This window comes from Cygnus atratus, chromosome 3, assembly GCF_013377495.2.
Source record: "Cygnus atratus isolate AKBS03 ecotype Queensland, Australia chromosome 3, CAtr_DNAZoo_HiC_assembly, whole genome shotgun sequence".
In the NCBI taxonomy this organism is placed as follows: domain Eukaryota; kingdom Metazoa; phylum Chordata; class Aves; order Anseriformes; family Anatidae; genus Cygnus; species Cygnus atratus.
This window is the reverse complement of record NC_066364.1, coordinates 98,537,022-98,564,533: the sequence shown is the minus strand read 5'-3', so window position 1 is coordinate 98,564,533 and position 27,512 is coordinate 98,537,022. Positions and strand designations below refer to the sequence as shown.

General features: G+C 46.6%; 1 protein-coding gene across 1 annotated transcript; it reads right to left on the bottom strand.

Annotated features, from left to right (window-relative positions):
* On the bottom strand, positions 1-26,779 carry DUSP10 (dual specificity phosphatase 10). The gene is made up of 4 exons (XM_035560719.2): positions 26,654-26,779; positions 24,609-25,448; positions 5,517-5,894; positions 1-2,740 (listed from the first exon to the last, which is right to left on the bottom strand). The coding sequence occupies exons 2-4, from the start codon at positions 25,402-25,404 to the stop codon at positions 2,475-2,477; spliced, it is 1,440 nt and encodes a 479-aa protein (XP_035416612.1). The 5' UTR covers positions 25,405-25,448; positions 26,654-26,779; the 3' UTR covers positions 1-2,474.
* Positions 26,780-27,512: the final 733 nt, after the last annotated feature.

Genomic DNA, 27,512 nt, shown 5'->3' with positions numbered 1-27,512 from the left:
GAATTTAGTCCTCCTTTATTCCCCTCAAGCTTAGGACAGCTGTGTCCCAGGTTGCATGCTCCAGTTGCTGAGTATATAAGTATAAAAGATCTCCCTTGTGGAACTCCAGCATTATGCAGATCAGTAACGCAGGCAGCTAGGACCAAATTTTCAGCCAACCCTGCTGCTTTTTCCAGAAGGCCTCCCTTTCTCTAACTCGGAGCAGCAAAGAGCATTTCTAACCTCCTCTCTGCCAGCTACCAATGTGACTCAGGTGCACCCACACTACATGGAGAACAGCCGAAAAAGGTTGAGCCCAAGTGCAAGGGAAGGGGGAAGGAGACCATCTCTGCTAGGGGATGTCCTTCCTCCTGGGGCACACAGATTCCCAGACAGTAAAAGGTGCTCCCTCTATCGAGCCACTCCTCAGCCTGAGCGGTCAGAGCCTGAGAGGTTTTGCTGCCTGGGCAATGCTCGCCACCAAGGGCACCTCAGCAAAGGGACCAACATTGGAAAGAAAAAAAAAATCAGTTCCAGTAGAAAAATAATTTAATAAAGGGATAAGTTTCAAGAAAATATCTGTATAGTAACAACATTTTAAGTAAAATGTCCACAAAAATATACATGTCTAATGTGATTATACATAAGTTTTCTGACAGGTCCTGTTTTAAACTTGGTTCAGTCCACATTGGTTTTCATCTAGGAAAAACCTTCACATCTACCAGGCTTCCTGGGATATATCAGTTTGCACAACAGAATCATACGAGAAATGTTTTCTAGCTCATTTTAGGCTCATACAAATAAACTTTGAGTTGGAAACAGTCGAGATCAGGTTATACCATATCATCAGCAAAAAAGTAAATAACAAACAAGGAAAGCAAAAGAAGTCAGCCACCTAAGGGACACTGTCGGGCAAGAAGCACCAGCTCTACAATATGCACCACACATAACACTGACACAGCTAGAAAAAGGGAGGGATGAAGGGAAAGATGGGCAAAAGAGAGGGAAACATCCCAGCGTGGCCAGGGATCATGGAACTGCAAAAGGAACAGCCGGTAGAGAGGCCAGGGAAAAACATGGAGGAGACCAATATATTTCTAGAAAATAGTTTTGTAACACAGAAGATAAGCTAACTGCAGGAAATGAAAAGGAATCAGTAAAAAATGTTTATTTCTTATTTTTCTAAATGACTATTCAGCTGTAGGTCTGTCCCCAAAAGCCCTCCCCAGTTGTGCCAATTCAGCTGAACAGCTCCAAGCTTGATGTACTTCCAGGAGAGAAAAACATGGCTACAGAAAGCAAGGGATGCAAGAGTACAACAAAAAATAAATACAGAAATAAAGAAAACACATTCTACCAGCAGAGGACAGGAATAAAGCACTGAAAAGGAGATGTCAAACAAAAGATACCAGCAATGTACACTGAAAAAAAAAAAAAACCAACACACCATCCCACAGAAAGCAAATGGAAAATCACTAAAGAAATAAAAGGACACGCATTTTCCAAAGGATTTTTGTTTTTATAATCAATTCTTTTTACATAGACAACTGAAACACACCAATATTTTGTGCGAAAAATATTTTTAAATAAACTTTGCTTGTTCTCAATTTTTGTACATTCTGATATACATATGTAACAAGGTTTATGGCACTGTAACCAGGATCAAAATCATATAAAGGAACAAAATAATTGCTTTCATTTATCTCTTCTGAACCAAGCCGGCTGCAATTTCACTATTAGACCTTAAAAATTATTATCTAATTATTAGTGAGCAGCCAACTCTAATTGGATTGAACACTCAAAACAAACCCCAAATTATTATTGCACAAGAAGCCAGTGAAGGCATATGGCATAGAATGATCAAAGTCCCTTACTGTTAAAACCTTACACCCCAAAATAGAAAAATAGAACTGGAACATGAAACACGCCAAAAAAACTTTTTTTTTCTTTAGTTTGAGTCAGGAGTGTGAAAAGTGCCTTGCAGACTTTTTAAGCTGCTCTGATCTCCTTTGCATCAGTGAGCATTTTGCTAGGTTATCTTTAGCAAAGCGTTTGCAGAATGAAGGCCCTCATGTTTCAGGGAGTTTTTTCTGCTTTGTTTTGGCCTTCTGTATTTCATCTTCAACTTAGGTTTCTTCAGTCTATGAACCTGCACAGACTACTTAGCCATAAACTCTAGGAGTAGCTGGAGAGGAGGAGGAAGAAAAAACAAAACAAAAAAGCCCAATATTTCTTCTTCTTGTTTTGATTTTAAAAAGTACTCCTTTTGCTCCGAAGCCTCCCTGCTCTGCCAGTGCCTGGGAAGGAAACCACAGCCACATCCCAAACATGGCCAAGTTCTTGGATCTCTTTTAAAAACCTTTCCTCACAAAAAAGGGTTTTTATTCGCAAAAAGTCTGCCACAACCCCCCCCCCCCAAAGCTAAAAAGAAAAACCCACCCATCACTGCCCTAAATCAGGTGAAGAATACGCTAACCCCTTCGTTGACTTCACTGTCACACAACAGTTTCTACGCCGATCAGCTTTGGTGTGAGGATCCGTGGTGTGACGCCGTTGTTTAGATCTTCCTCAAACTCCAGTAACTGCCCCATAAAGTTAAGGTTGGGGGAAATGATTGGTCGCTTGCCTTTTACAAATTTATAGGCATCCGTCATGGTCATGCGTGTGTGCTTCATCAAGTATGCGATAACTATGGTGGCAGATCGGGACACACCGGCCTGGCAGTGAATGAGGAGACCTTTTCCACACTGATGGGCTTCCTCTGGAAATGAGAGAAACAGAAAAAGTAAAGTTTCTGCCATTTTGTAAATTAGAAAAGCTCAGTGTGATTAGCAGTAACGTGATGTTAAAGCCCTTCTATCTGTTTAGAGGCACAGCAGCATCTCCCCAGCTTCCAGCTCCAGTCTACCTTCCTTCAGGGTTTCAAAGTTACTTCAGGTGAAACACACAGACCAGTGAAGATCTGCATGTTTGCAGAATCTCTGTTAGAGATGAACTGTACCATTCAGTGATGCTACTGCGCTGCTCGTAAGCACTGTCAGCGAGTATTTATGCAGGCGGTCAAGGTCCACAAAAAGGCAGCCTGAGCTCCATCCCCACCTCTCTCACAACACCACTATGTTACTTCAGCATCTCAGCTTCCCTGTCTTGATAAGCAATATGTCTTTTCAGAAACAGGTATTTTCAGATTCAGTATCTAACAAAGAATATATGCACTTCATTGCCCTATTCTCTGAGGCTCTTGAAGTTAACTTCATCTGGGCACTCTGCACATTTCAGTTTCACTTCCTGCAGCTTTAATCTTTGCTAAACTTGTGTCTGTTCTGTTGTTTGTTTTTTTGTTGTTGTTGTTTTTTAAATATTTATATACATATATGCCAATGACCTACTGTTTAAACATTTCCAAACATTCTTGAATGCAAGTTAAAAGTTTACCCTGAGGGAGGGAAAGCTTTGACTAGTTACTTCCCCAGCTGGCTAAATTTGCTACGGAAAAAAAAAACTCAATGGAGAAACACTTGTTTATTAAAAACAAAGATAGCCCCTTGAGCTATAATTATTAAAAAGGAAAGCAAAATGGGTTTTAAAACACTTTCTAAACCTTTTCAGAGCACGGCTACTTTTTCTGCCCTTGGTTAGATCATGAAACAATTAAAAAAAACCACAACAACAACATGGTGTGTGGCTTAAGAGCTCTAACCCTGCAGTTCACAGGGAAGCTGGATGCAGATATCTCCCTCTCACCCCCAAAAGACCTCGGTGGAGTTTCGCAGTTTCTTTATGAAACCTTAGCGTTCTGCATCATCCTGTCTTGTAGAATTCAAAGTTTAAGGTTTTACTGGATTTCCTGACCCAGATTTTGTTCCCTAAGGAAAAAATGTATTTCCCCTCCCTTGTCCTCAGAGAGGGCTCTAGCCCTTCACTTCTCCCCAAAAGGTGCCTTCTTCCCCTTCCTGTGAACATAGTGATCAGTAGGCCTGACAGTGCTGCTGGTAGAGCTGGGGTTAGGAGCCATTGGGAAAAAAAAATGATTTTAAATAGAGATCCTTCGGTCCTCTCCATGGCAGAAGTCAATCAAAATGGCTCCTGTTGGAAGCTCCTTGTGGAAAGACTTGAGAATTAATGCTGTATATCATCAGAGCTGCAGCATAAGCAGTGTTTCACCTAGTCACCTTCACTGAAATATCACGCCTACAGGCTGTATCAGCACAATGACTCTCTGCTAACCAAAACACAGCCATACCCTGCAGTACCCGAGAGCTGCCTGCTTCAGAGCAGTGAGTCCCAGCACCACCATGGCAGATGGGCTCAGAAGAATATGCTGAGCTTGGACTTCCCACCCCAGGACCCAGCCCTACACCCAGTACCTGATCCTTGCTGAGCCCCAGAGCACCCCACAGAGCCAGCACAAGCAGTCTCAAGTTTCAGCGGAGCTGTGCACCTACACTCTCACTCAGGAGCCATAAACAGTGGCTATTTTTGAGAGCAGGGACAGAGAAAGACAGCTCTGAGTCCACTTTTAAAAGTCCATGGGGTCAGCTAAGGACCTAAGCTGTGATATAACACAGAAGCATGTTTTCATCATCTTGTCTTTCATTATCAAGCCTGAACTATTGGTAACAAGATTAGCCCGGCTTCAGCAAGAGGGAGAAAAATTGCATGCCTGTGGTTCTGCACCACATCCAGGCTGCTTCAGGAAACCTCTAAGGACATGTATTTGGGCTGGACAAGACCCAGTGGACATCCACTGTGCTGCAAAAGGTTGTGAACTCTGTACATGCACTGCGGGAAGCTGTACCCACAAATACATAGAGAAGGGCAAGAAAAGGTCCTCAAAAGCTTTCAGTATTACTTGATGTCCTCACTGACCAGACCCCCTACATGCGGATGAGGGGTGCATTATGTGGACTATAGCAAGGTTCAGAGCAATGTACGTAACTTCATTTCTCTAGCCACCTCCCCAGTTTCAGATGGAGCTGCATCTCTACTGTGAACTCTCTCACAGCCTACAGGGTTTGAAGCTAATTAATACTAGTTGTCACCACTATCCACTCACCCACACATACACTCTGAAGTTACAAATCTGATGGTAAAATAAGTGGAGTGTGAAGGTTTGTCAGTTTTCTCATAAAATTGAGCTGGGGAAGACTGTTGTCATTAAAAAATAATGAATATAAAAATTTGGATGGAAGCCACTGTGAAGATTAGGAAATGCAAAGGAATCAGGAAGAAGGGATGACAAAAAAAACTCAGCTGGGGGAAGCAGGGCTTCAGAAATCCTAAATTTGGAGATTTGGAAGTAGGCATCACTATCGTTGGATAAAGTTGTATCCCTAGGCTACTTAGTCAGATGTGCTAGAGATGAGAATCAGCAGAAACACAAAGCGCTCAGTGTTTCTGACGATCTAAACAGAAGTAAGTATGACCTTGCACAGCCTTCATGGCAGTTATAAGAATCTGGAATTAATATTATGCTTCACTAACAGGTAAGGAGAGAAGACGATAAAAAAGGAATCGTTTCAGTCGAGGATAATTACCAATGAACTCAAAAGCCTCTTCAAAATACTGCCTGAGATTCTGCTTGTTGCTGTCAGTGGCCGGGAGCCGCTTGTAGTTGAACATGCCTTTCTCATAGTGGTACAGGGGCAGGTGGGTTGTCACATTGATTACATAGCCTATGTTCATCCTCTGCATTTTCTCCAAGTCCTGAGCATCGTGCTCATTTCCGAGGAAAAGGAAGGGCAGGATGGGGGTGAGCTCAGCGTTCTCGATGTCCGGTGTGGTGGGGATGGACTGAGGTAGCGTGGGGGGCACCGCGGACGCGCCGCTGCCTCCTCCCCCCTCTGGGCACTCTTGCAGCTGAAGGGAGTTATCACAGAGGTTTTCGTGGTTCTGCCTGAAACCGCTGAGTCCTCCTGGGGAGAGAGGCCAAGCAGATATTTTGGTTAGAGACCACAGGTAAGCACCACTTCGGCCCCACCTTCCTTTCGAGCATGCCCCAAGGACCACCAGGACTGGTGGCAGCCCTGCTGTCCCCAACACCGCTGTCACAGCAGTCGATGCTGAGCACGGCCACTGCCGGTGAGGGCAGCACGAATCAGTGGCACACACTGTCCTTGCCTCCACGAGGCTGACAGTGCCAAGGAACAGGCTCGCAGACAAACGCGGCTCTGTACAACATCAGGGTGCCGGGATCGCCTCACCTACGAGCCTGTGGGAGGAGGTGAAAGGAAAACAAAGGCTTTTTTTTTCCCCCCAAGAAAGAAAGCATCAAAACCACCAGAAAACCAGCTCAAAGTACACTGGAACAGAGCAGCAAGACGGCCTTTTATCGAGACCTGTTCGCATTGGCAGCCAGTTTGCTTGCCAGAGGGCAGACCTGCAGGGCACCCCCAGCCCCAGGAGAACAGTGCGCACGTGCGCGGCCCGACAGGAGGAACACCACCCCTCGTAGCATAACAGCAACCGAGGCTCTCGCTTAACATGTGGCTAACAGCTCTCCTTTTTCTGCCCCAGTTGTCTGAAAATATCTAGCAAGAGCTATTTTTAGGATATTAATATGGATTGGGAAACGGGTCCGAGGGGGAAGGGAGAAGTCACTTTTTTGGCTCACGTTTCCCCCGGCTCTACCGCAAGTCACACCACTGTTTTTTTTCAAGCAGCATTTTCCCCTTTCCCCCCCCTGCTCCCCTCACCCCAGGCTCCAGGAGGGTGTCTCCCCGGGCCCAGGAAGAAAAGCAGACCTCCTTTCCACACCTCGGTCGGCGATTACATCAGCCGCGGGCTCCCCACCTGCCCAGTTTCCATAGCGCTTACACAAAGCACGGGGTGACATCAGCTGGCATGACATCAGCCCTCTGAGCGCAAACAATACCAGAAGAACCACTCTGTGTCGGGCCTTTGGTTCCTGGGAGCCGATGAGGTAATGCGAGCAGGTGGCGAGGCTCGCCTCCACCGCCCCGGGGAGGCAGGGGCAGAGAGGGAGGAACGCCGCCATGCCCCCGCCTGCCCGCACAAGCGCGGGTTACTCTTTCACCGGGACGCTCGGAGTCACGCAGCCTGCCGAGACAGGCCAAGTGTTCAGACTCAATTGCACTTTTGTCAAAGGAAAGCCAAAAAGGGAAAAAAAAAATCAGGAGGGGAAGAAATACACTTAAGTTACTAGAAAGAGCTCCACCAGCCAAAATAAATGCTGAATGTCACCATCCTGCCTTTTTTTTTTCCTCCTTCAAAAAGGTTATTTGTCTTTTCCATGTTCTTTCACAATGATCTAGCAAAAGAAAGATTTTAAAGCCACGCTGCCACACTGGCTTTGGATCAGAAACAGCCAAGAACTTCAATACCCAAGCGTTGAGTGCTGCAGCTCCCAAAGCCCAAGTGCCAGCCCACAGGGTGCGACCCATACAGGGCCCCTCTCGGCACCCCACACAGCACGTGATGGGTACAAGTGCCCCAGACCAGGACTTTGAGAAGGTTGATGACCAATTAAAGCCCACACACACTATCTGAATAAGCCATGAGGGGAAAACAAGGCAGGTTTGACCCCACATTGATGACAGGGGCGAGTTTTAAATCCCAGCCCTTCCCCTGGAGCCTGGTAATATATAGCCCTGGATCCTTCTGCTGAAGGCAGGTTTCCATGCCTCTCTTTTCAAGGCCCGCTCCTCAAGCGAAGGGTTACTGCTTCCTTTCCTGTGTTTCCCACTCCTCAAGCACTTCCCTGATTCAGTTTCCCCCTCTGCATGCTCAGGTCCCTATCTCTCAGGCAGCACCACAAACACTGGCCACCGCTGTGGGGCACGTGCCAGGAGATGGAAATGGGAGGCATCAGTGAAACCCTGATGATGCCAAGTGCCTCCACAGCAGGGCACTTCTCAGACACGATGCAGCATGCTAGAGATCTACAAAACTCAGGTCTATCTGTTCCTCTCTAATACCAGGGATTTTTATTATTATTTAAAATAAAGTTCAGACTTCTGTCCTTCGCGTGCTGCTAGTAACTCACTTTCCCAGAAATCCTTGAATCACTCACAAAATGCAGAGCAATTCCCCTGCCTCAAAAGCATGCTTATCTTCAGCTGTTTCTGCAGTTTACAGGACAAAGCACAAATAGAGTTGCCTTAAAGATCCAAAGCTGTTGTAACAGGGGCAGAGGACAGAAGAAAGGGCAAGGACAAAAATCTGAGCTCATCTGCCAACCACACCACTTGGCCTTGATAAGGTCTGAAAAAATCCTTTCAGGCTGCTCAAGAAAACAAGCAAGACCATGGTCCATGGTCCCCATGCTGAAGATATCTGACATCTCACCCAACCCAACTGCTACAGCCTGGGCTAAACGCTAAACTCTGAGCCACCTTCCAGTTGTCCGAGCCCCGCTCCAACTCTTACTCTGCTTTTGCATAGGTAAGCAATCCCTTCCGCTTAAATGCTTCTATTTAAACAACACCCAGGGCATGCTAGGGTTCCCAAGGAAACCTCCAAAGAATAAGCAGCTTCAGTCACCCCAGGGTCAGCGCTCATCTTCCACAGCCTTCTGGGAAGAAGTGGCCATAGGTGGAGATAAGATCCCATTACTTCACCACCCGGGTGCAGACACGCTTATGGTGTGGCAGGCATCATCTTTCACCAGCCACCTCGCAGATACAGCAGGGCTGGACAATCTGTAGGCAGTGAGCAAAGAGCTTGCTATATCTTTCTTCTGCCATCTCCATCTGCCCCACCGGCCAGAAGACACCACCACTCCTGTTACCCATTCTTCCTCAGTGCCTGGTATGAACTTGGGCCCACTGGATGAAAACCTCTTGTCTCCTCCTCCTTGTTATGTTTTACAGAACTCTTCTGCTAACACCATGGTCAGCAGGGCAATCCCCACCCCTCCAGCCGGAGCGTCAGGCCAAAGGGTGGAAGGTGATTCCAAGCACATCGTGTAGAAGAGGCCCAAACAACTCTTGGAGCACACAGCCCTGAAACAGCGTGTTACTGGGGATAGGATCCATCTCAGACACGTAAGCAAGGAATCAACAGGAACACTGGTGCCCAGAAAGGATGCAGCAAGATGCTGCTGGAGGAAAGCTTAACTCTAAACCCAACAGTAGGAGCTCTGCTTAGATCTGTGCTGAAATCAGCCTCTCAGGCCTCAAAACAAGATCTAGATGCCTCACAAGCACTGCTCCCTAACTCTACTTCACCCACACTTAGCATGCACCATCCTCACTCCTAGTCAATTTATGTGGCACTAACATAATTTAAATGGAGCTTGTGCATGCATAACACTCTGGTTTGCCACAAGTTTGAAAGACTATCTCCAATAAAGAAACAAACAAAAAAAGCCCAAGAGAAGTTCATTATAACCACTCAGAAAGAGTCAAGAAAGGATGGACTTTCCACACAATGGTAAACACAGCATGCAGAAGACATCATTTAAGGTCTTTGAGCAGTAGGGGAGAGTGATTGAAGATGCTCAAGCCTTCCCAAACCTGGGGCAAGGAGGAGATGTTACTGAGGACAGTGGCAGGGAACATGGGTGAGGGGTACAACCTGGTAGAAGCCTCTCACCAGTACAAAAGGAAGCTGCGCTTAGAAGCAGCTTTTCAGCTGTTAGTTGCAATATACTGAAAGCCTTCATCGTATACAGGGAGCCTCAGCAGATAGGCAATATATGAACTGGAAAAGACCATCAGCATGCATAGTGGTACAGTCTGAGCTCCAGCCATGAAGCCTACGCTCAACTTTCAACAAGACATTCGGATGTTCAGGTGCAACCCACTGACAAAACAAAACGCTAGCAGCTAGACTAGCTATCAGCGTTCATTTCTACAGAATGCCGTGCTTATAACCTGTCTTTGCTATCTTTAAACACACCGTGTAGCTGTAATAATCAGGTAAAAAGCCTGAACCACCCAGCCAATTTGATACAACCCATAAACAGATGCAGAGAACATCCCAAGTGCTTTTGTGCACACTTCTCCAAAACAGCTGCTGGGCATGTTTTCGTGGGCCTGAACCTACCCAAATCCAAATGAAGTGACAGGCATGCAAGGCTGCCCAGCACACCTGGAAACCCATGGTATTTCTACCAAAAGGGAAGGGATAATGGCAGTAGGATGCCCACAGCAGACAGCCTGACCTGCTATCTAGCGAAACGCATCAGAAGCCAGTGCTCCTGCTCACCGCTGACATGAAGAGCCAGAGTGGTTTGCAGTTATCACTACATAAGCCACATGAAATATTCCACCACCCTGCCTTGCCAGAACAGTTAGTAAGTGATAACAGACTAGGGATTGTCTGAGACGTCAAAACTTTTAGGAAGTTTTAAGTCAGCACTGTGTACACTCCAGCTATTCATACTTGTTTGTTCAAGGCTTTTTTTTTTTTTTTTTTTCAGCCATCTGCCCATAAACATCTTGCTTGATGCTTCTCAAACGCCCCACTGTGCAGCGCCTGGGCAGCAGCTGCACGCACATTTCCCAGCTCCAAAGCCACCCAAGAGCCCGGGGCTCACACCAGTGCTCTGAAGCCAGGTTAGCAGCTGGATGGGAGCCAGAGCAGCTCTGAGCAAATTAAAGAGAGACAAGCAGCATGATGCTTGCATAAAAGTCACGCCAAACACGGTGTCTGTCATTTGCTATCAGGAAAGGGTGCATTTGATGCAAAACAGGCACAAAAACGTACGGCAGAAACAAGGCAACCAGTTTTTACAAGGGACCGTGACCTTGCAATAGGAACGGACATCTTTACACAAAGCAAAACCAACAAAGCTTATCTGTACACATTTTGTGCGAGTGATTTTTAAGGGAAGACAGAACTAAAAGAAGTGCAAGGAGTTTAGTAACACCTGCCCCCCTCCCATGCCTCCTGTGACACTTCTTCATAGGCGTGAGCATATATACACTAGGATGTGGGCTTATGATATGTTTTTATAGATATACAATAAGCTTCCTACCTGGAAACAGGTTCTTACCCCACAGTAAAGACAGTAAGTTACATTGCTCCCTCTCCCCCGGGAGAGAGAGCTGAAGCAGAGGCAAGTACCATGAAGTAACCTGACCATAGAGTAACACCTGCACTTACCTTTACATCACCTCATGTGCACGGCTGGGCTTTGTTTTGAGAGCAGCAGGTACTGGCTGTTCCTGTTACAACTACAAACAGGAATGTGTTTTTATACATGACAGACTGCAGATGTGGGATCCACATTTAGATAGAACATGTGATCCCTGCAGACAAACAGGCCTTTTGTACAGCTTTGAAAGCTATTCAGATGGATTTTTGGATCCACACATCCTCGATTACAATACCACAAAGCCAACTCAAAAAAAAAAAAAAAAAAACACCCACCAAACTAAAGCACACATGCAACAAAAGCAGAAGTCTCACAGGGTTGTGACAAAGATATATTTGGTCTGCAACCTCCACCCCTCCCAAAGTGCCAGGCTCTCATAGGTAGGGCCACTGGAGAATTTGGTGATACGTAGCTTGTAGTGACTGACTGAGAGCTTCAATAGCTCAGGAACAAATCCAAGTTTTAGCACATCCACTCAGCATGTTTCCTGTGAGTACCTACACAACAAATCGAGCCCCTACAGCTCAACTGTGATTGTGTTTAACACCAAAAGGTCACAGCTTTAAGCAGTTAGCGTGTAGGGCGCAAGCTAACACCAAGATGGGGGATATTCAGGCAACTGGTGCATATCCGTTTAAGATCACACTTCGAATTTGTGCAAGTACAGCCTGTTCCTTTAAACCTGTGACCTCATTTATTTACATTACTGCAGAAAAGCACTGCCAGAAGCAACAGCTGATGACAGTCTCATGTATTTTTCCACTAAGACAACAATTAAACTGCTTCTGTGTTATTAATGAACAGATGACTTTGTGTCAAGTCGACTCAAAGCGCAGGACGCCTCAAGGTTAAACAAACGTGACTCCAGCATGTAAAAATAGAGGTGTGCAGCAGGCAGGGTGCTGCCCAGCCCCACGCCACCCAGCGCCGCGCTCCCGCCCCAGCCGGGCAAGAGGGTGCAGACCTGGGGCCACCCCTGCACCCTGCTGCTCCTGTACCATGGGCAGGATGTGCCCTGGCACCCGCTGATAAGTATGAACTAATCTGGGTCGTGCTGTTGTGCATCTTCTCTCCACGCTCGGGTACGCTTTCAGCAGCAAATCCATCACAGCTACTTGCTTCCTACCCTGCCCCAAGGGAAAAAAAACAGCTTTACAGGCTGAAGAAGGGTTCTGCCAGTAGTGGTCAAACCCACTCTCAGGATGTGGACAGCCACCCAGATCATGCCTTCTTACCACCGACCAACGTCATGCCTTGGAAGTTTATGGCCATGCTTAAAGGGCCTTGTATCTGAGCTGTAACCTGACAAGGGGTGCACTGAGCGCACTATCTTCCTTCTGCTATTTCTGCGTTGTCTGACACAGGTAAAAGTCCCTAGCTCTCCGTATTTCTTCTGCTACTCTCTCAACCTCTCTCTACTTTTGCCTCAAGCAGGGATAGGCCTACATGGTACCAAATCAACAGCAGGGCCTGTAGGCAACTGGTGGCATGCCTAGAGAGCACAAGAGCAAAAACCACCTTGTAGTGGAAGATCTAGCCATCACCACAACGTGGGTACCGAAAGGATGGACGTCCAGATTCCTTACACACCACGAGACAGCCATTTTCCCCAGCAGAGCTCCACAGTAAGCTACAGAGAACCGTGTTTCCCAAATCTTTCAGAGCAACGGGGCTAACTCAAGCATGTCACTGCAGGAGTGTTTCTACTATCTGAGACAAATGTCCTCCTCACCACAGCTGCTGGTGAGCATTGCTCAGGGTTCACCCTTGCTGCTGTAGAAAGCTCAAGAGTTGCACCACGGTTGAAAATAATGTATTTGGCCCACGTAGCAGGAAGCAGAGATGAGAAGGGCAACTCCTCTCTCTCTCAAAAAGGGTGGGGACCTATTGAACCACATTCGCCCAGATGACATTAGAAGTAGCTCCTTTGACTTCAAGGAAATTTTGTTGCTGTTGTTTTTTTATAAAAACATTGGATGGAGACTAAACTGAGGTCGAGCCCACAATGCAGGGGGGTATGCATCCTTCAGCAGTACAAGGAGAACACAGTGATACCAAGACTGTTTTACACATTACCATTTTTGCTGTTGAAGAATAGGAAAATAAATAAGTAAATCACTAACTGCAGCCACATTCAGCCCTTCAGAGCAGAAACCTCATTCACCACCTTTTCACAATTTAAGTATCTTCATTGGCTTCAAGAATCTACATTGATTTTAGAGAACTGGGGGTTAGGGGAATGCAAAGGCATAAGTAACTAAAGGTTTTTTCTACTCTGCGGCTGCTAATGTGAGACAAGTCTCACTCGCCAGTCCTACAAGCATGTTTCTCGCCTGTCCGCAGGAGGTTCAAACAGCCCGTTGCAGGGTTTCTTTCCCTATCACCCACACAGCATTTGGCATCAGCCTTGCCACAAAAGATTAAGCTTTAAACAAACAAACAAAAAAGTAAAAGTAAACATAGTTCACAAAGAACAGCTTCCACCTTGATATACTCAATCTTATCTAGTCTCCCTCTAATCAAGCTGCCAACAGCACTTCAAAAAAGAAAAAAAAAACCTCCCAAAAAAGCAAACCCATGCATTCCAAAGAAGTTGCAAGGTCAGTTTTTTTCCATGTGGAAACTACTATGGGAGGCTGGTTCATAGACAAGCTCTGGCCTACAGGAGTTACAAGCACATCCTTGACACAATTGCTTTGAGGTCCCTTTAAAAGTCAAGCGTGCAACACCAGATAAAAAAAGATTAAGCCCCCCCCCCCAAGCTTTGAGGCATACGCGCATACATTTGCATGTTATTTCTAATTTCAACTCACTACATCTCACGCCCCTTGCTACAGCATATCCTTTCCTACTGGCCTCTTGCAGCCCCTAATCTTATCTACTGTTATCTAGTACTTCAACACCAGGAACAGAGCAGGCTGCTGCCCAGAAGGACACGGCCCGGTGGGGCAGGAGAGAGGACACTGGAGGCAGTTTCCTCTGCAAAGGGACGCTGCCTCTGCCCAGCTCCACTCATTTTCTCCTGTCACGCTACCACCCTCGTTCAACCGCATTTTCTCCCATAACGTCTCCCACACCTGAACATATGACTTGCTTCTTCCCACCACTAGCTCTTACCCCTTTGCTTTTCCTCTTCCAAGGAGCACTAGATCATCCATTAGCTGTAATTAGAAACACGCAATTTTTTTAAAAATTTTCTTTTTAACCTGCTGCTGGGGAATGTTTTTTAGTATTTTTGCTTGAAGGTTTTGTTGTTGTTGTTTTTGTCAAACTTGGTTTTGCCTCAAACTCTAAGTCTGGGACACAGGCCACCTATGCAAGTTATATACCTCCCTTCCCTGCCTCACTCAACAGCTCTTCCGAAAGATACCATTAATGCTTCTGGACAACTTGCCAGCCCCTCCAGAAATCACTGTGAATACTTCCGGACCACATGTCTGAATTCAGGACAGTGGTTCCAGCTTTGTAACTGGAATCCCCTATATGCTGGGATATATACAGAGTCTCTCCATGTGGGAGAAACAGAAGCATTCACAGGAAAGAGAAAGAGAGAAGGGAAGAAAAACACACCAAGCGACAGCATCCTTCAAAGTTATTCTCAGCAAGCAGTCAAGAAGGTGAAAGAGGAGACGACCTTCTTGATTTCAGTATAAAGAACATTTATTTATTTTTATATATATATACATATATATATATATATATATATATATACACATACATACATACATACACACACGTTCTTATATATAAATAAGAACACAGCTTGGAACAAGAAAGTAAGTCCCACATCCCAAACACACTACTGTGACAATTTTGCAGTGACAGATGAGGACTGGACTTACCCTCCCTGGAGGGCAAGTGTTTATAGCAGAAACTCAAAATTAGACACGTTACAACTTCTCATAGCAAAAGTATGCTCTCCCATGGGGATTTAAGCTAACATGAAGTCCAATTAAATAATCACTGGAAATGTCAGCATAAACCCTGAAGGAATACATACTTCTACTGTGAAATGCTCCCACTGGAAATCATATTATCAAAAAGGTCATCAAGAAATGCTAAAGCTATGCATGAAGGGGAAGTGAGGGGGGAGGGAACAGAAACTATTTTAATGTCATAAAGATACCACAAATTTTTTTATATTGACAAAGAGCTATAAGTCTGTTTTCACAGAGGCAGAACAGAACAGACTTTCCCAAAATGCCAGTGCTCAATTTGTATTATTATTATTTTTAAGCTTATTTTAAATATCAACATAATATTAAATAAATATTATATTTTTATATTAAATTGCCTCCCATGACTGCCTATCAGCATATGCATCCCCAAAGCAACCCGCCCATCTGCTCATCCTCACTGCTTGACCCAAAGACAGCCAGCAGCTGCTGTGCCCGTGCTCTGGGGTGCGCAAGGACCGAGGCAGCTCAGAGGGCTCTGGCTCAGCACATCTGAAGAGAGAGAAGAGACCAGGCACTGTTTCAGACATCTGTAATCCTGCATGTGTAGGAGGGGACAGTTATATTTAATTAGTACATATTAGAGAACACTGACATTTTCATGGGTCAGCCATCCATTTGTTCACTTTACCCTTTTAAGGGCAACCTCTTCAGGACAGCTTCACTCCAACGACCAAGCAGGCTGATTTGTTTCTCCCGAGAATGAACACAGGCTCTTTTCCAGTCCAAACCACTGTTCCTCTGCATCAGAAACACCAGCGGTACATTGCATTAACGTGAAAGAAAAACAGAGTGCTGCTGTAACACACCAATGTTTGTGAATGCCATGCATTCCTGCTGGATTTAAATCCTCTTAAAAATGAAGAGTTTCTGTTCTTTTGCCTAGAAATAATTATATCTGGCTCTCATTTGACACTTTCCAACAAACTATTTTGAAGCACATTAAGAAAATCCAGAGGAAGTAAAGGGCACTGCCTTGAAATATTCTAGTGTCATACTGTCCTAAAATAAAAGTATCAAACTACCAGAACGAGCAAAGTGCCGCCAGCTCCCATGCTGTCACATAAACAGCAGGGCCAGCCCAACCAGAAATTGAATCCCGGCATGCTACAGGGCTGTTTGTTGATGCAGGCTGAGGACCACTGAGCTGTACATCTCGCACGCCTTTCCCTCCTCATGACATCAAGCCAGTTGCTGAGCACTAAGCAACTCACACCTTCCTGGTCTTCAGGAGACACAAATTGGGTCACAGCACTGGGTCAGGCGGTGGCTGACAACCCTCATGGCTGAGGAAGCATGACTACAACCTACACTCCAGGATCAAAGGAAGAAGAGGGAAGGGTTACGGAATCCAAAACTCAGCAGCAATCAAACAAGGAAATCTCTTCAGCTAGATCAAAACCAAACTGGGTCTCCTTGTCTCTGCAGACAAAGAAAACTTCCCAGAGAGCGCAGGCACTGTGTTATTCATTGATACAGATGTACTACTGCCTTACAGGGCTAACAGGAAAATATCTACGAGCGTAACATTAACCTCAAGCTAAACAATCGTATTAAGTGTTTTTATTTATACCTACAATATGCCAGCAAGTTCTATTGTGTAAATAAAGAATAACTTAATTTCAATCAAGTGAACAGACAGGACTCCTATTACCTTAGCTAAGAAAATGCCCAAGACAAATTAGAGCCTATCATTAACATAACACAGGTCACCTGCTTTAACAACAGCTTTTGCTTTAAAACATTATTGGTCACTTCCTCACTTAAGGCTTAATATCACCCTTCAGTGTCATAAATTAGTGACAATCAATTCAACTAACATGACAGAAACTTGCAAGTTATCCTCTATTTTCCAAATTCCTTAAAACCACTGTAAAAAAATATATATAGTAATTCATGTGCAGATGAGGAGTGGCATCTGTTGTTCTTTTTACTACATTTAACTTGAAGTGTTTCTTCTCTGTTACGGTGAATCAAGTGGGAACTAAACTCAGGCACGTTACAGATTTCTTTTTTAAAGCTAGATTGTAGCAAAAACAGTTGGAACCCACACCTTCCCCTAATTTTATTTTATTTATTCCCCTCTGCCCCTCACCCAATTTCTTCCTTCAAAGCCTTTATTTCGGACTGAAGGCCCCCCCAGCTCCAGAAGCGCCCCTGTGCCCCCCCAGCAGCAGGTGCTGACAGATTTACAGTCCCCCTGAGCGCTCCAGCCCCAGGCCCCCCCAGCTGGGACAGCCCCGTGCACACACTTGAGCCGCCTGGAGCCCGGCCAAGGATGCTGCGGATGTAGGCGAGCCAGATGAGCCCAGCAGTGCCCCAGGCAGCAGCAAGGGGAGGCTTATTCCTTTGGGACAAGTAGGACTAGGTGGCACCTACACCTACAAGGTTGGTCCTTGCAGACTTGCTGGTTCAGGTCTCCCTGCGCTGACTACAATGGCAGTTGCGATGTGCTCTTAGAGGCACCACTATACACAAGTACCAGGAGAGCACAGCCTTGTGCTCCGTCAGGATCTCGAGCCACTCACATTGGAGCTTTTTTGAGAAAGGACATAACCTGCTCACCAAAGCAGAGAGAGAGAGAGAAAAACGAAACTTGAGTTTTCAGATGAACAAAAGCCACCCACAGACAAATCCTGCAGTTGATTACTTTAGCAAAGATGCACTGTTAAGGGACGAGGGTGTCTGTAAGCCCCTCTCCCACTCCATGGGCCAGGAAGATCCATGGCTGAACCTGGGTCAATGACACTTAGCACAGATCACAGTAAGAGATGAGATCAGTGTTACAAACAGTGCAAAGAGGAAAAAAAAGCTCAGACATTGAAGTGACTTGTCCAAAGCCTCACAGCAAGCCTATTGTGTGCGCTTAGTCACAGAGCGAGAGAATGACCATTGCGTGGCCTCGGCCAGAGCTCGCCGGCCCTTAAACTGCTCTGCTACCTAGGCACAGATATCCCTCCAGCCAGATTACCCCTTTCCTGCACCACACAGGGAAGGAACTTCTCCCATCTTCCTCTCCCCTTCAAGCCTCAAAATGCTGCTGTACAGGTCCAGAGCCAGGTCTGAGACCACCTGCTTGAGGGACATTCGCTCCTTGGGCACCAACAGCTTTCAGAGCTGATGCACAAAAACCATCTCCAGTGGGCTGAGATGCTTCCAAGGCATGAGGTTGCTTTTATCACAGATACCGGCTGAAGCAAAGAGTTTCCTGTACTAAAAAGTCACAAGGCACTAAAAATCCCCACAGATTCATTGCTGAAGCTGCTGGGGCATAAGAGCATCAATCGGCCACACAGTACAGAGACCACGATTGCCCCGGGACGTTGCAGCTGCAGAAATAACCCCGATGAAACATTTAGAAAGTAGGGTCAGTACCCCTGCGTGTGTGCTTTTCATAGTAGCCTCCCATTCTGCCTCCACATAGTACTGCTACGTTGACAGGTACAGCCACGACTGCTGGCTAGTTTTCTACCCCAGCCAAATTCCAGAGGCACTGGTGCACGAAGAGCTCTGCCGTTATAAACACTGTCAAGAAATTTACTGGACCAAGGCCACAGCTCACAGGTGAGAGGCAACCACCTGAAAGACCTGCCAGATGAAGCTAAAGCAAGAAAATGCAGTGCTCAAGAGGGCACTAAGAGGATTCTGTACCAGCTCTAAATTTCAGGGGAGGAACTAGGAGGCGAAAGCCATAAGGTATCTGCCCTTCTTTCAGCCCTGACTTATCAAGCACCTCAGGTTTACTTTACAAAAAGTGTAACTTTCTGTACTTACTACAGTACATAAATGTTTTAAAAATAAATAAAACATTGAAGACAGTTTCAGGTGAGTACCTAGAAACAAAGCTCCAGACAAACAACCACAGTGATATTCAGGTCAACCTTGTGTTTTCTGCAGCCAGTGTTCCTCCAAGCCTACCAGAGACAACCCAGAAAGGCCAACACACCACGCATAATCTTATCTTTTGCACAAAGGGACAAACAAAGCATTAGGTCATCTTTTAAACAGATTAACAATGATCTGTTTTATTAAGCAGCAGGACTTCTATCACCCTGCAAGCTCACGTTGAATATTTCTTTCTTGGTTGGTTGGTTGATAAATGTGTATAAGATACAAGTGTTAACACTGCACACAAGTGTTAACACAGCGCACGCTGCTCCCATTCATGGTATTTCTTCACTTTAGAATTTCTTCTGTAAATAAAAAATTGTAACATGGCTTTTCACAGAGTAAAGAGTCATAGCCTGAAGACAAGTGGCTGATCCCCCACTTCAAAGGTATTGAAAAGGCAAAGAATCTTTTGTGCTCCTAAGCATAGTTTAAAAAAAAATGCATTAGTGGCTGCTGCTTTAAAAGAAATAGAAGCATATACATATTCTAAAAAATAAAAGTACCTGTATTAGTTAAAAACTAGACACTGCTCTAACCTCAAATACAGTTATTATTCCACCCTGTGCCTCTCAGAAAGGCTATGGTCACTTTAAGAATGAAAGGCCATAAAACATCAGTAAGCACTTCTATAAAGGCACAAAGATCTTACTGGTAGAGCATTTCACCCATAACAGGGGAAGGACAGCACTTAAGGCTTTCAGCTAATTATAACCCAACTTATATAAACTAAGAACATCACAGAGGATGCCTCCTCAGTTGAAACAGAGCTGGAGCCAAACTTTTCTTTACTAGCATTACAGGTATTTGGCTAATATAACAGTTTCCTTCTTGATTCTTAGTTTAGTTTCCAAGTGTATGAGAAACTGGACACCTAAAAAGAGAAGTCTTCACGCTCGTCTCTTTCCAAGGCATGGACTTTGCTCCTTTTGCCTCTCAAAACATGGCAGGTACCAAGCAATCCAGCACTTCAAACTTTAAGATGTCATCATCTGGGAAGAAATGCTACACTTTCCATTACTGTTGAACTGGAAAATTTAGGGGTGCAATCTTCTGCAGAAGCATCCACTTCAGGTAAAGAAAAGATTTTGTTCTCAAAAAAAAAAACAACAACCAAAACACTATTACCCCATTTTATCTATAAGCAAAAGGTGTACATGCATACACCCCACTCATTTACACTCGTTTAAGTGTTATGGCTGATAACATTATTACCTCGGGGTGGAGGGGCAGGGGAGGGGAGGAATGTATTTCAGGTCCAGCAATCAGCCTCTGAAACCTGAAGGTAAAATCCCTCACAGAGCCAGGAGAAGTGTCATCCCCGTACCATCCCCCCCAGTGACTGATGAGGCCAAATTTCCTTCACAGCACAGAGGGAACACATTTTAAACACAGTGGATGTTTCACATGTATTACTTAACACTTAAAAATACACATTTCCATTTCAACCATGACCTAATAATTATTCAGTGGAGATCTCCAGTGGAAATAAGTGCCAGGCACATATTTAATTGGACAGCTGGATTTTTTGACCGTTGTGTCAAGTTCTACTCTCAAACATACTTGTGCAGAGTAATTCTATTAAGGCTTAAAGTAACACTGGCACTGTTGAATTATAATTAATAATAATAAATCATGTATTTGCAACAGATTATGACAGCAGGTATTCCAAAGGCAATTGATCGTAGTATTTTGCACTAACATGGGAGAGTATAAAACAGGTACATGTTTATTCCTTTTATAGGTTTCTTGGCCCCTCTGTAGTTGTTTCAACTTCACTGATAGGTGACTTCAGCATTGGTAAGAGATCTGAAGCTATTCTTAGACTGTGGCAGCAAGCCTGAAGGGATTTTACTGGCAGGTTTTACACTCCTTGCTATTGAGACCCAGTCAATTTATTTCCCTGTTAGATGAGCAATGACAAGACTGAAAAACCAGAGCACAAGTAAGCTCCTCAAACCAGGAACAAGAACAGAGAAGCAACTAGTTGTTATCATCGCCACCCCCCTTGCAATGCTCCAGCCATCACTTTAAAGCACAAAGGGGAAAAAATGGATTATTAGCAAATTTACATCTTACACCTTTGTTTCTGGATTCTGTTCTTCCCCGCAGTCAAACACAGGAGCTTTTAAAAAATGGAGCACAAGACTTCAACGGGTTCACAGGACTCCTGCAGCTGGGGCTCGAAAAGGCAGAGGAGGAAGGGTAAGATGAAACCAATAGCACTAGACACTGACTAGGGAGACAAAAGCAACTTCTCTTGTTGAAAGCTGTTGAAATGTTTTGGCACAGATGCTTCAATTTTTCATTTTCAGTTCATTTGTAGATTTAATTTAACTTGAACAGAGATGCTCAACTCCAAACCTAAACATTTCATTCTGTGTAAAATCATGCTTCCCATTTGAATGCAAATGCATTTCCTACTTCCTATTTTTATGTCCCAGGAGCAAAATAAAGCACACAAAAAGCCCAAAACTGCAGGCCATTTTCACTATGAGCTAACACACCCAAGGAAGGCAAATTCTTCCAGTAAGGCAGAAATACATTGGTGTTCTCCTGTAATGGTCTCACCACACGGTGCTGCAGAGTTTGTGTGAAGTAAGGAGGGCACAAGCCCATCCAGGATAACCTGGGCTGCTGAGGTCTTTCTCCCCAAATTCAGCAACAGTTTTGCCATCAGCATCAAGCAGAATGGGGGCTGGGCTCACATCACTATTTTTACCTCCTCTCCTTCCCAATACTAGGCAAAAAAGTTGCATACACAAAAAGAAAGGCCTTTAGGCTTCAACAGAAATGCAAAACCACGGTCTAGCACGAATGACTGTGAGCACACAGGGGAAAAACAGGAATGCTTCATATTTCATATAAAACCTGAATAGTAGCTTCAGCCCTGATAGCTTCAGCTGCTAATGCCCATGTAACAACAATGTTAAGAACACGGTATCTTTCTGGGAGGAAAAAAAAGAAAAAAAAGAGTTACACTAGTGTTTAAGTGACTGATATAGCTTCTGTACAAAGAAGTGAGCAAGTCTTTGCTTCTGAAGAGCTGAACTGAAAATGATACCAATCTTCATTTATGACAAGAAACACTCCCTATTAAAGGAAGTAGCAAAGAGACACAAAAGGAGGCACAGAGTTCTTAAAAACCCCGTAAAGCCCCAGTGCTCTCCTGTCAGTCAGTTTATATTGGTCTGCTACATTAAAAATAAATCAGACCACCTCTTTTTAACTGGAGCCTAATAAGGCACCCTATACATACATTTATCTATAGATCAGTCTGGCCGTTGGAAACAGCGCAGGAGTTTATCTGCGACTTAAAAAGACTGGGGCACCTAACCCTAAATACACCCGGGGCCATGCCGCTACCCGGAGAGCGGTAAGCCCGGGCTGTAACCCAACCCCGGGCTGCTGATCGGGTTCCCCCCACAACGTGACACCGGGCCACGAGCGGAGCAGCCGCGGGCCGCCAGGCCGCACCAAAGATGGAGAACGTGGCACCGGATCAGGGGGACGCGAACTTGGCCGGCGAGGCTAGCAACCAGTGTTTGCAAACACAACACGGGATCAGATGGGCCGCAATAAATTAGGACTGGACTGCAGCAAGCAAGAGAAACCACTTGAAGGGGGGGGGGGGGGTGGAAAGAAAAAGAAAGACAGGCAGAGAGCTACCCCCAGCTTCCTTCTGGTGTCTGCACCCACAGGCGTGCAGGCCCACAGGGCGTCAGCTCTTGGGCTACCAAAGCATGAGGGAAAAGTGAAAACGGAATAACGAATGCTTCTAGCACCACTCCTTAGGCTCTCTTTCAGTTTCTGATCCCTTCTAAATGCTAATTTATCATGAGCTTTACCACGAGCTGGCTCCACTGGAGCCCACTTTGAGCCCCACTTCAAAGATGGGGAGGGAGGTAAGGTGATAGCAGGAGCACTCTTATTTTTATATCTTCTCCCTTCTGCTTCCCCAGGTGAGGTCTGCTCTAACCGAGCCAATTATTACACCCAAAAAGCAAGGGATTTGGCTTCCTTTGTCTCCTAGCACAGTTCCAGGTTTGTTGGCAGAAACGTCTCAGGGAGGTGATTTTTCCTAAGCAAGTCTTTGAAATAGGTGCTTACATTTCTCAGTAGCTGAAGACCAAAAATGGCCCAAGTAATCCCACGAGCAACCAGTTAAACCCATCGTAGCACCCAGAAAGCAGTGGTCAGCCTCGGAAGGTGGGAGCAGGGGCTGCCCCTCAACCTGCCCACAGGGCCTAACAGCTCCGTGGCCGCATTTCAGTAGGTGCCTCCTATTTCAGGGACAGAAAAACTGCCAGTTTGTGGTGGCAGGAGCTTCAGTGTTTTCAGAGACACACAGAGAAGTGAGATGCTGAAGATGCCAGTCTTCTAAGGGCAGGAAGACTTCCAGACTACCCCACATAAGCCATACGCCTGGTTACAACAGAACAAATACCATCAGAGAGAGGAGACATCAGGGATGAAACCTCTACAAAGCACCTCTTCTCTCTGTCGCACAGATAAAGGGCACCATCTGACCCGAGACACTCAAAAGCACACTGTGAACCTTCAGCAACTGTTAGAGTCAACCCAGCATAACCCAACACTTGCTGTGAGTTAGAAGAAAGTTCAGTGCAATTTTAAGTTTCCACAAGATCTAGTCAAAGATGAGTACCTCACTGGACTCTTAGCTCCTAGAAGCGTATCAAACTAAACAGAGAAAATGAGCTAAACCATTAGCCCAATCCTTACATCTGCCGCACCACGCAGGGTAGCTTTTCCTGTAAAAGTTACTACTTTCAAGTGAATTAAATATATACAGTATGAGGTAAGCAACAACTCCCGCAGTTTCTCAGTACCATAGCCAATCTCTATCAACCATGCCTTCAAATGGCATAAATACCCAGGGGGCAAAGAGCTTTAATCTAGAGGACAGCATCATTATAAATAGGAGCTACAGAATAAAGGGAAGAAAGGAAAAGTGTCCTTGGATGCTGCCTTAATTGGTGGGGCACATTCCCCTCCCTAGAACACTAATGGATAGGCCAAAGAACTCATTAAAACATGAGCCTTTCAAATAGGAAAAAATACATATAAAAGTGTGCATCCACACATACACATGAACACTACCCTTTCAGACCACTTTTTGGAGGAACATCTCCTTCTGCCTGTTACTCTGACCCTTTACCACCAAAACAAGGTTTGGGGGCTCCTCAAGTTTTGTCAACTGGTCCATGATGCAATGCCTACTAAGCAGCCTCCTTTGTCTTTCTTCCTCCCTTCTTTTGCTCTCCCATTGCCCATCCCTAGCACCTAAGAGTTCAATTTTATATAGACTAAAATAAGTCTGCTAAGTAAAGGTCAATCTGGTGACTAAGAGAGAAGTATGCCCTCCTGGACTTCTGCCCCTCGGGCTATAAATATTTAGAGAAAACAGTTGGGGAAATTCTTTGTCTACGCAGACAGACACCAGGAAGCACGCTTCCTTCTTCTCCCAGTTCCCACCCCCTCCACTACTCAAGGACAACAGTCACAGAAAGGGGAGCATCTCCCCACTGCTGAGCTACCAGCTCCATGATCTGGCCATGGAAGACATTTGCTTTGCCACTCATGTGCCACTCGAGGCACACAGCTCTTCCTAGAGACAAATAGCCACAGTGAATGTTCAACCACCAGCAAAGATTACAGCCAGAAGTACATGCACAGCATGTGGGGGCAAAGAGGGAGGTTACCTTTTAGGACCAGGGGTTCCTTGCCTTCTCGCTTGAGTGACTCCAGCACTATGTGGAGTGGCTGGGAAGGCATTACTCTGCTTGGCTCATTGGTATTCTCATCATAAACTATGATTTCTTTGGAAAAGATCCTCTTGAAAGAGTCCTTGCCTTCCCGGCAGGAGATCAAGTCCAAGACGGTGATCTTGCCCTGCTGGAGCCTTCTCCGGCTGATCTTGTCAGCACAGTTAATGTGGACAGCCCCTTGAATGTGGCTTTTGTTATACTCCATGAACGGCCTGCAGTCAATGATGACAGGCCCTTGGTTCTGTTGGTGGCTCTTACTGCATTTGGTCATCTTCTTCGCCAGATCGTTGGGGTAAATGATTTTGATGCTAGCTAGCTGCTTGGTGGTACCCGAGACCGGGCTCCCCACTCCACCCAGGGGGCTCAAGCTGCCGGCGTTCTCATTGCTGTTGACCATTTGGTTGGCAGGGCAGGCTGTGGGGGCTCCGGCGCTGCTGGTGCTCGCTTGAGTTTGGGCCTGAGTGTCCTTGTCGTACGTTGCCACAGTGCAGCAACTGGCACTGCTGCATCCACAACTCAGGGAGCGTGCAGAGCCGTTAGATGAGGGCATATACGTGAGATTAGCAGTCTTTAGGGACACGACAGCTGCACCGAGCAGACTGGAGTGGCTCTCGCTGACAGAGGAGGCAGGTTCAAGACAGCTAGAGTCTAAACAAAGGTTGAGATCCTGAGGTCTCACTGGCCTCGAAAGTGCCACCACTACCCTGTCGTCTAAAGGAGACGGAGGCATGAGGAGGCTGAGGACTAGCGAATTAGGAAGAACTCAAGATCACCCTGCAAAAGAAAAAAAGGAGGGGGAATGGGGAGAAGAAAAAGGTGATGAAAACAGATCATGAAATCACGTAAGCCTCCCGATACTACAAATCACTTCATCAACACCTATTACCCACAGGTTAACAATCCCTTCCAACAGCTACTGCAGGCTGGTAGCTGTTGAAGAACCTTCCCAATCCCGCAGCAAGTACTCCAGCTCCTTGCATGTGTGCGAGTGGAATGCCGAGTGCATGCAGCTCGCCTGGACTGTGCTGCTACACCCGGGGGGAGGCATTTCTCTCCATGCAGATGGTGCTGAGCTATTCTGAAACCCCAGGCATGCAACTGATAAAGAGGCACGCTCTCGTTTCCTTTGCTTACTGCAAGGGAAACAACTCCTGGACCGACTCTGCTGCCGGGAGCAGCATACGGGAGCCGAACGTCTCAGTGGCGATACGTGACTTTTCAAGCAAGCTGGAATAAGATTAACTTCTCAGTAAATTGTCAGGGACAAACTCGAATGTAAAGTTAAGCAAAAAGGAAAAAAAAAAAAAAAAGAGGGAAAAAAAGAAAGGGGGTTCTGGGGACCTTTACAGAACGCAGGTGTGTGCCTGGTGCTCCCACCTGCCCGGGGGGTTAAGGCAGCCCCAGGCCCAGGCTTCCAGAGGGGACCCCGCCGCCCCGGGCTGACAGCCCCTGCCGCACAGCGCAGCGTGTAAGTCCCGAAATCTCCCCGATTCCACGAGAAAACGGAGAAGAGCAACAAGACCAGCACAGCCCGAGGAAGGGCTGGGGAACCCACCCGCCCCCAGCACAGCTCCGCCAGGACCCCCCGCTCCCCTCCAGCAGCACGCCGGGGGGCTCGGCACCGAGCTGCGGGACGGAGCGCGGGCGGCTGCGGAGCGGGGCCGGCACCAGCGGCTTTTTCCTTAAAAACAAACATAATAATAACGATAATAATAGCGATAATAACGATGGCGATAATAAAAGGAAAGCAGCGAGCGCATTCTCCTGATGTAGTTTAAAAGAAAGAATAAGAGACAAGGTGCGGAGCCGAGCTCTCTAAAAAAAGCTAGAAAAAAAATTAAAAAATAAAAAAAAAAAAAAAAAAAAAGGAAAAAGAAGCGGAGAACCGAACTTTTACCCCGCGGCTGGGCAGCGCTGCCCCGCGCAGCCCCGCACCGCACCGCGCAGCCCCGTGCCCGTGCTCGCCCCCGTGCCCGTACCGGCGCGTGGCGGCGCGCTCCGGTGCGTCCCGCGCCGCCGCCGCCGCTGGCTCTGGCGCTCGCTGCCCCGCGCCGCCGGCCGCGCGCCGCCCGCATCCTCCTCCTTACTTTCTCTTTTGCTACCGCGTACAAGTACGGCGCCGCGGGGGCGGGGCCAGCCGCGACGGGCGGGACCCGCGGCCAACGGCGGGGCCGGGGGCGGGGCCGGGCCGGTGATGTCACCGCCAGCCAATGGGGAGGGCGCCCCCCCCCCCCCCTCGCGGCCGGCCGTGGGGCTGACGGGCGGCTTCGTGCCCTCGGGCGGGCAGCGCCGCTCCCCTCAGAGCCGCTGCGGTGCCCCTGAGGTGCCAGCCTGAGACACCCCCAGCGCCTGAGACACCCCCACCGCCTCACGCCCCCTTGTACTCCCTTCGTCCGAGGCTGGCACCAGCCTCACAGAGCAGAGGCTTGGCTCATGCTTCCCCCAAAATGACGCCCTTTTTGCTGCTCTCCGCAGGCCGCTTGATGCTCCACACGTGGTGTGCAGGGGTCCTTCCAGCCAGGGCAACTGGGAATCACAGAATCGTCTAGGTTGGAAGAGACCTCCAAGGTCACCGAGTCCAACCTCTGACCTAACACTAACAAAAGTCCTCCACTAAACCATATCACTAAGGACTACACCTAAACGTCTCTTAAAGACCTCCAGGGATGGCGACTCGACCACTTCCCTGGGCAGCCCATTCCAATGCCTAACAACCCTTTTGGTAAAGAAGTTCTTCCTAATATCCAACCTAAACCTCCCCTGGCGCAACTTTAGCCCATTCCCCCTCATCCTGTCACCAGGCACGTGGGAGAACAGACCAACCCCCACCTCGCTACA

Excerpts from the sequence above, each read along its gene's own strand:
- DUSP10 (XM_035560719.2), bottom strand. The coding sequence starts at position 25,404 with ATGCCTCCGTCTCCTTTAGACGACAGGGTAGTGGTGGCACTTTCGAGG. Across the intron at positions 5,895-24,608 it reads GGAACCCCTGGTCCTAAAAG|GAGGACTCAGCGGTTTCAGG; the intron begins GTAACCTCCCTC and ends CTCTCTCCCCAG. Across the intron at positions 2,741-5,516 it reads AGAGGCTTTTGAGTTCATTG|AGGAAGCCCATCAGTGTGGA; the intron begins GTAATTATCCTC and ends TCTCATTTCCAG.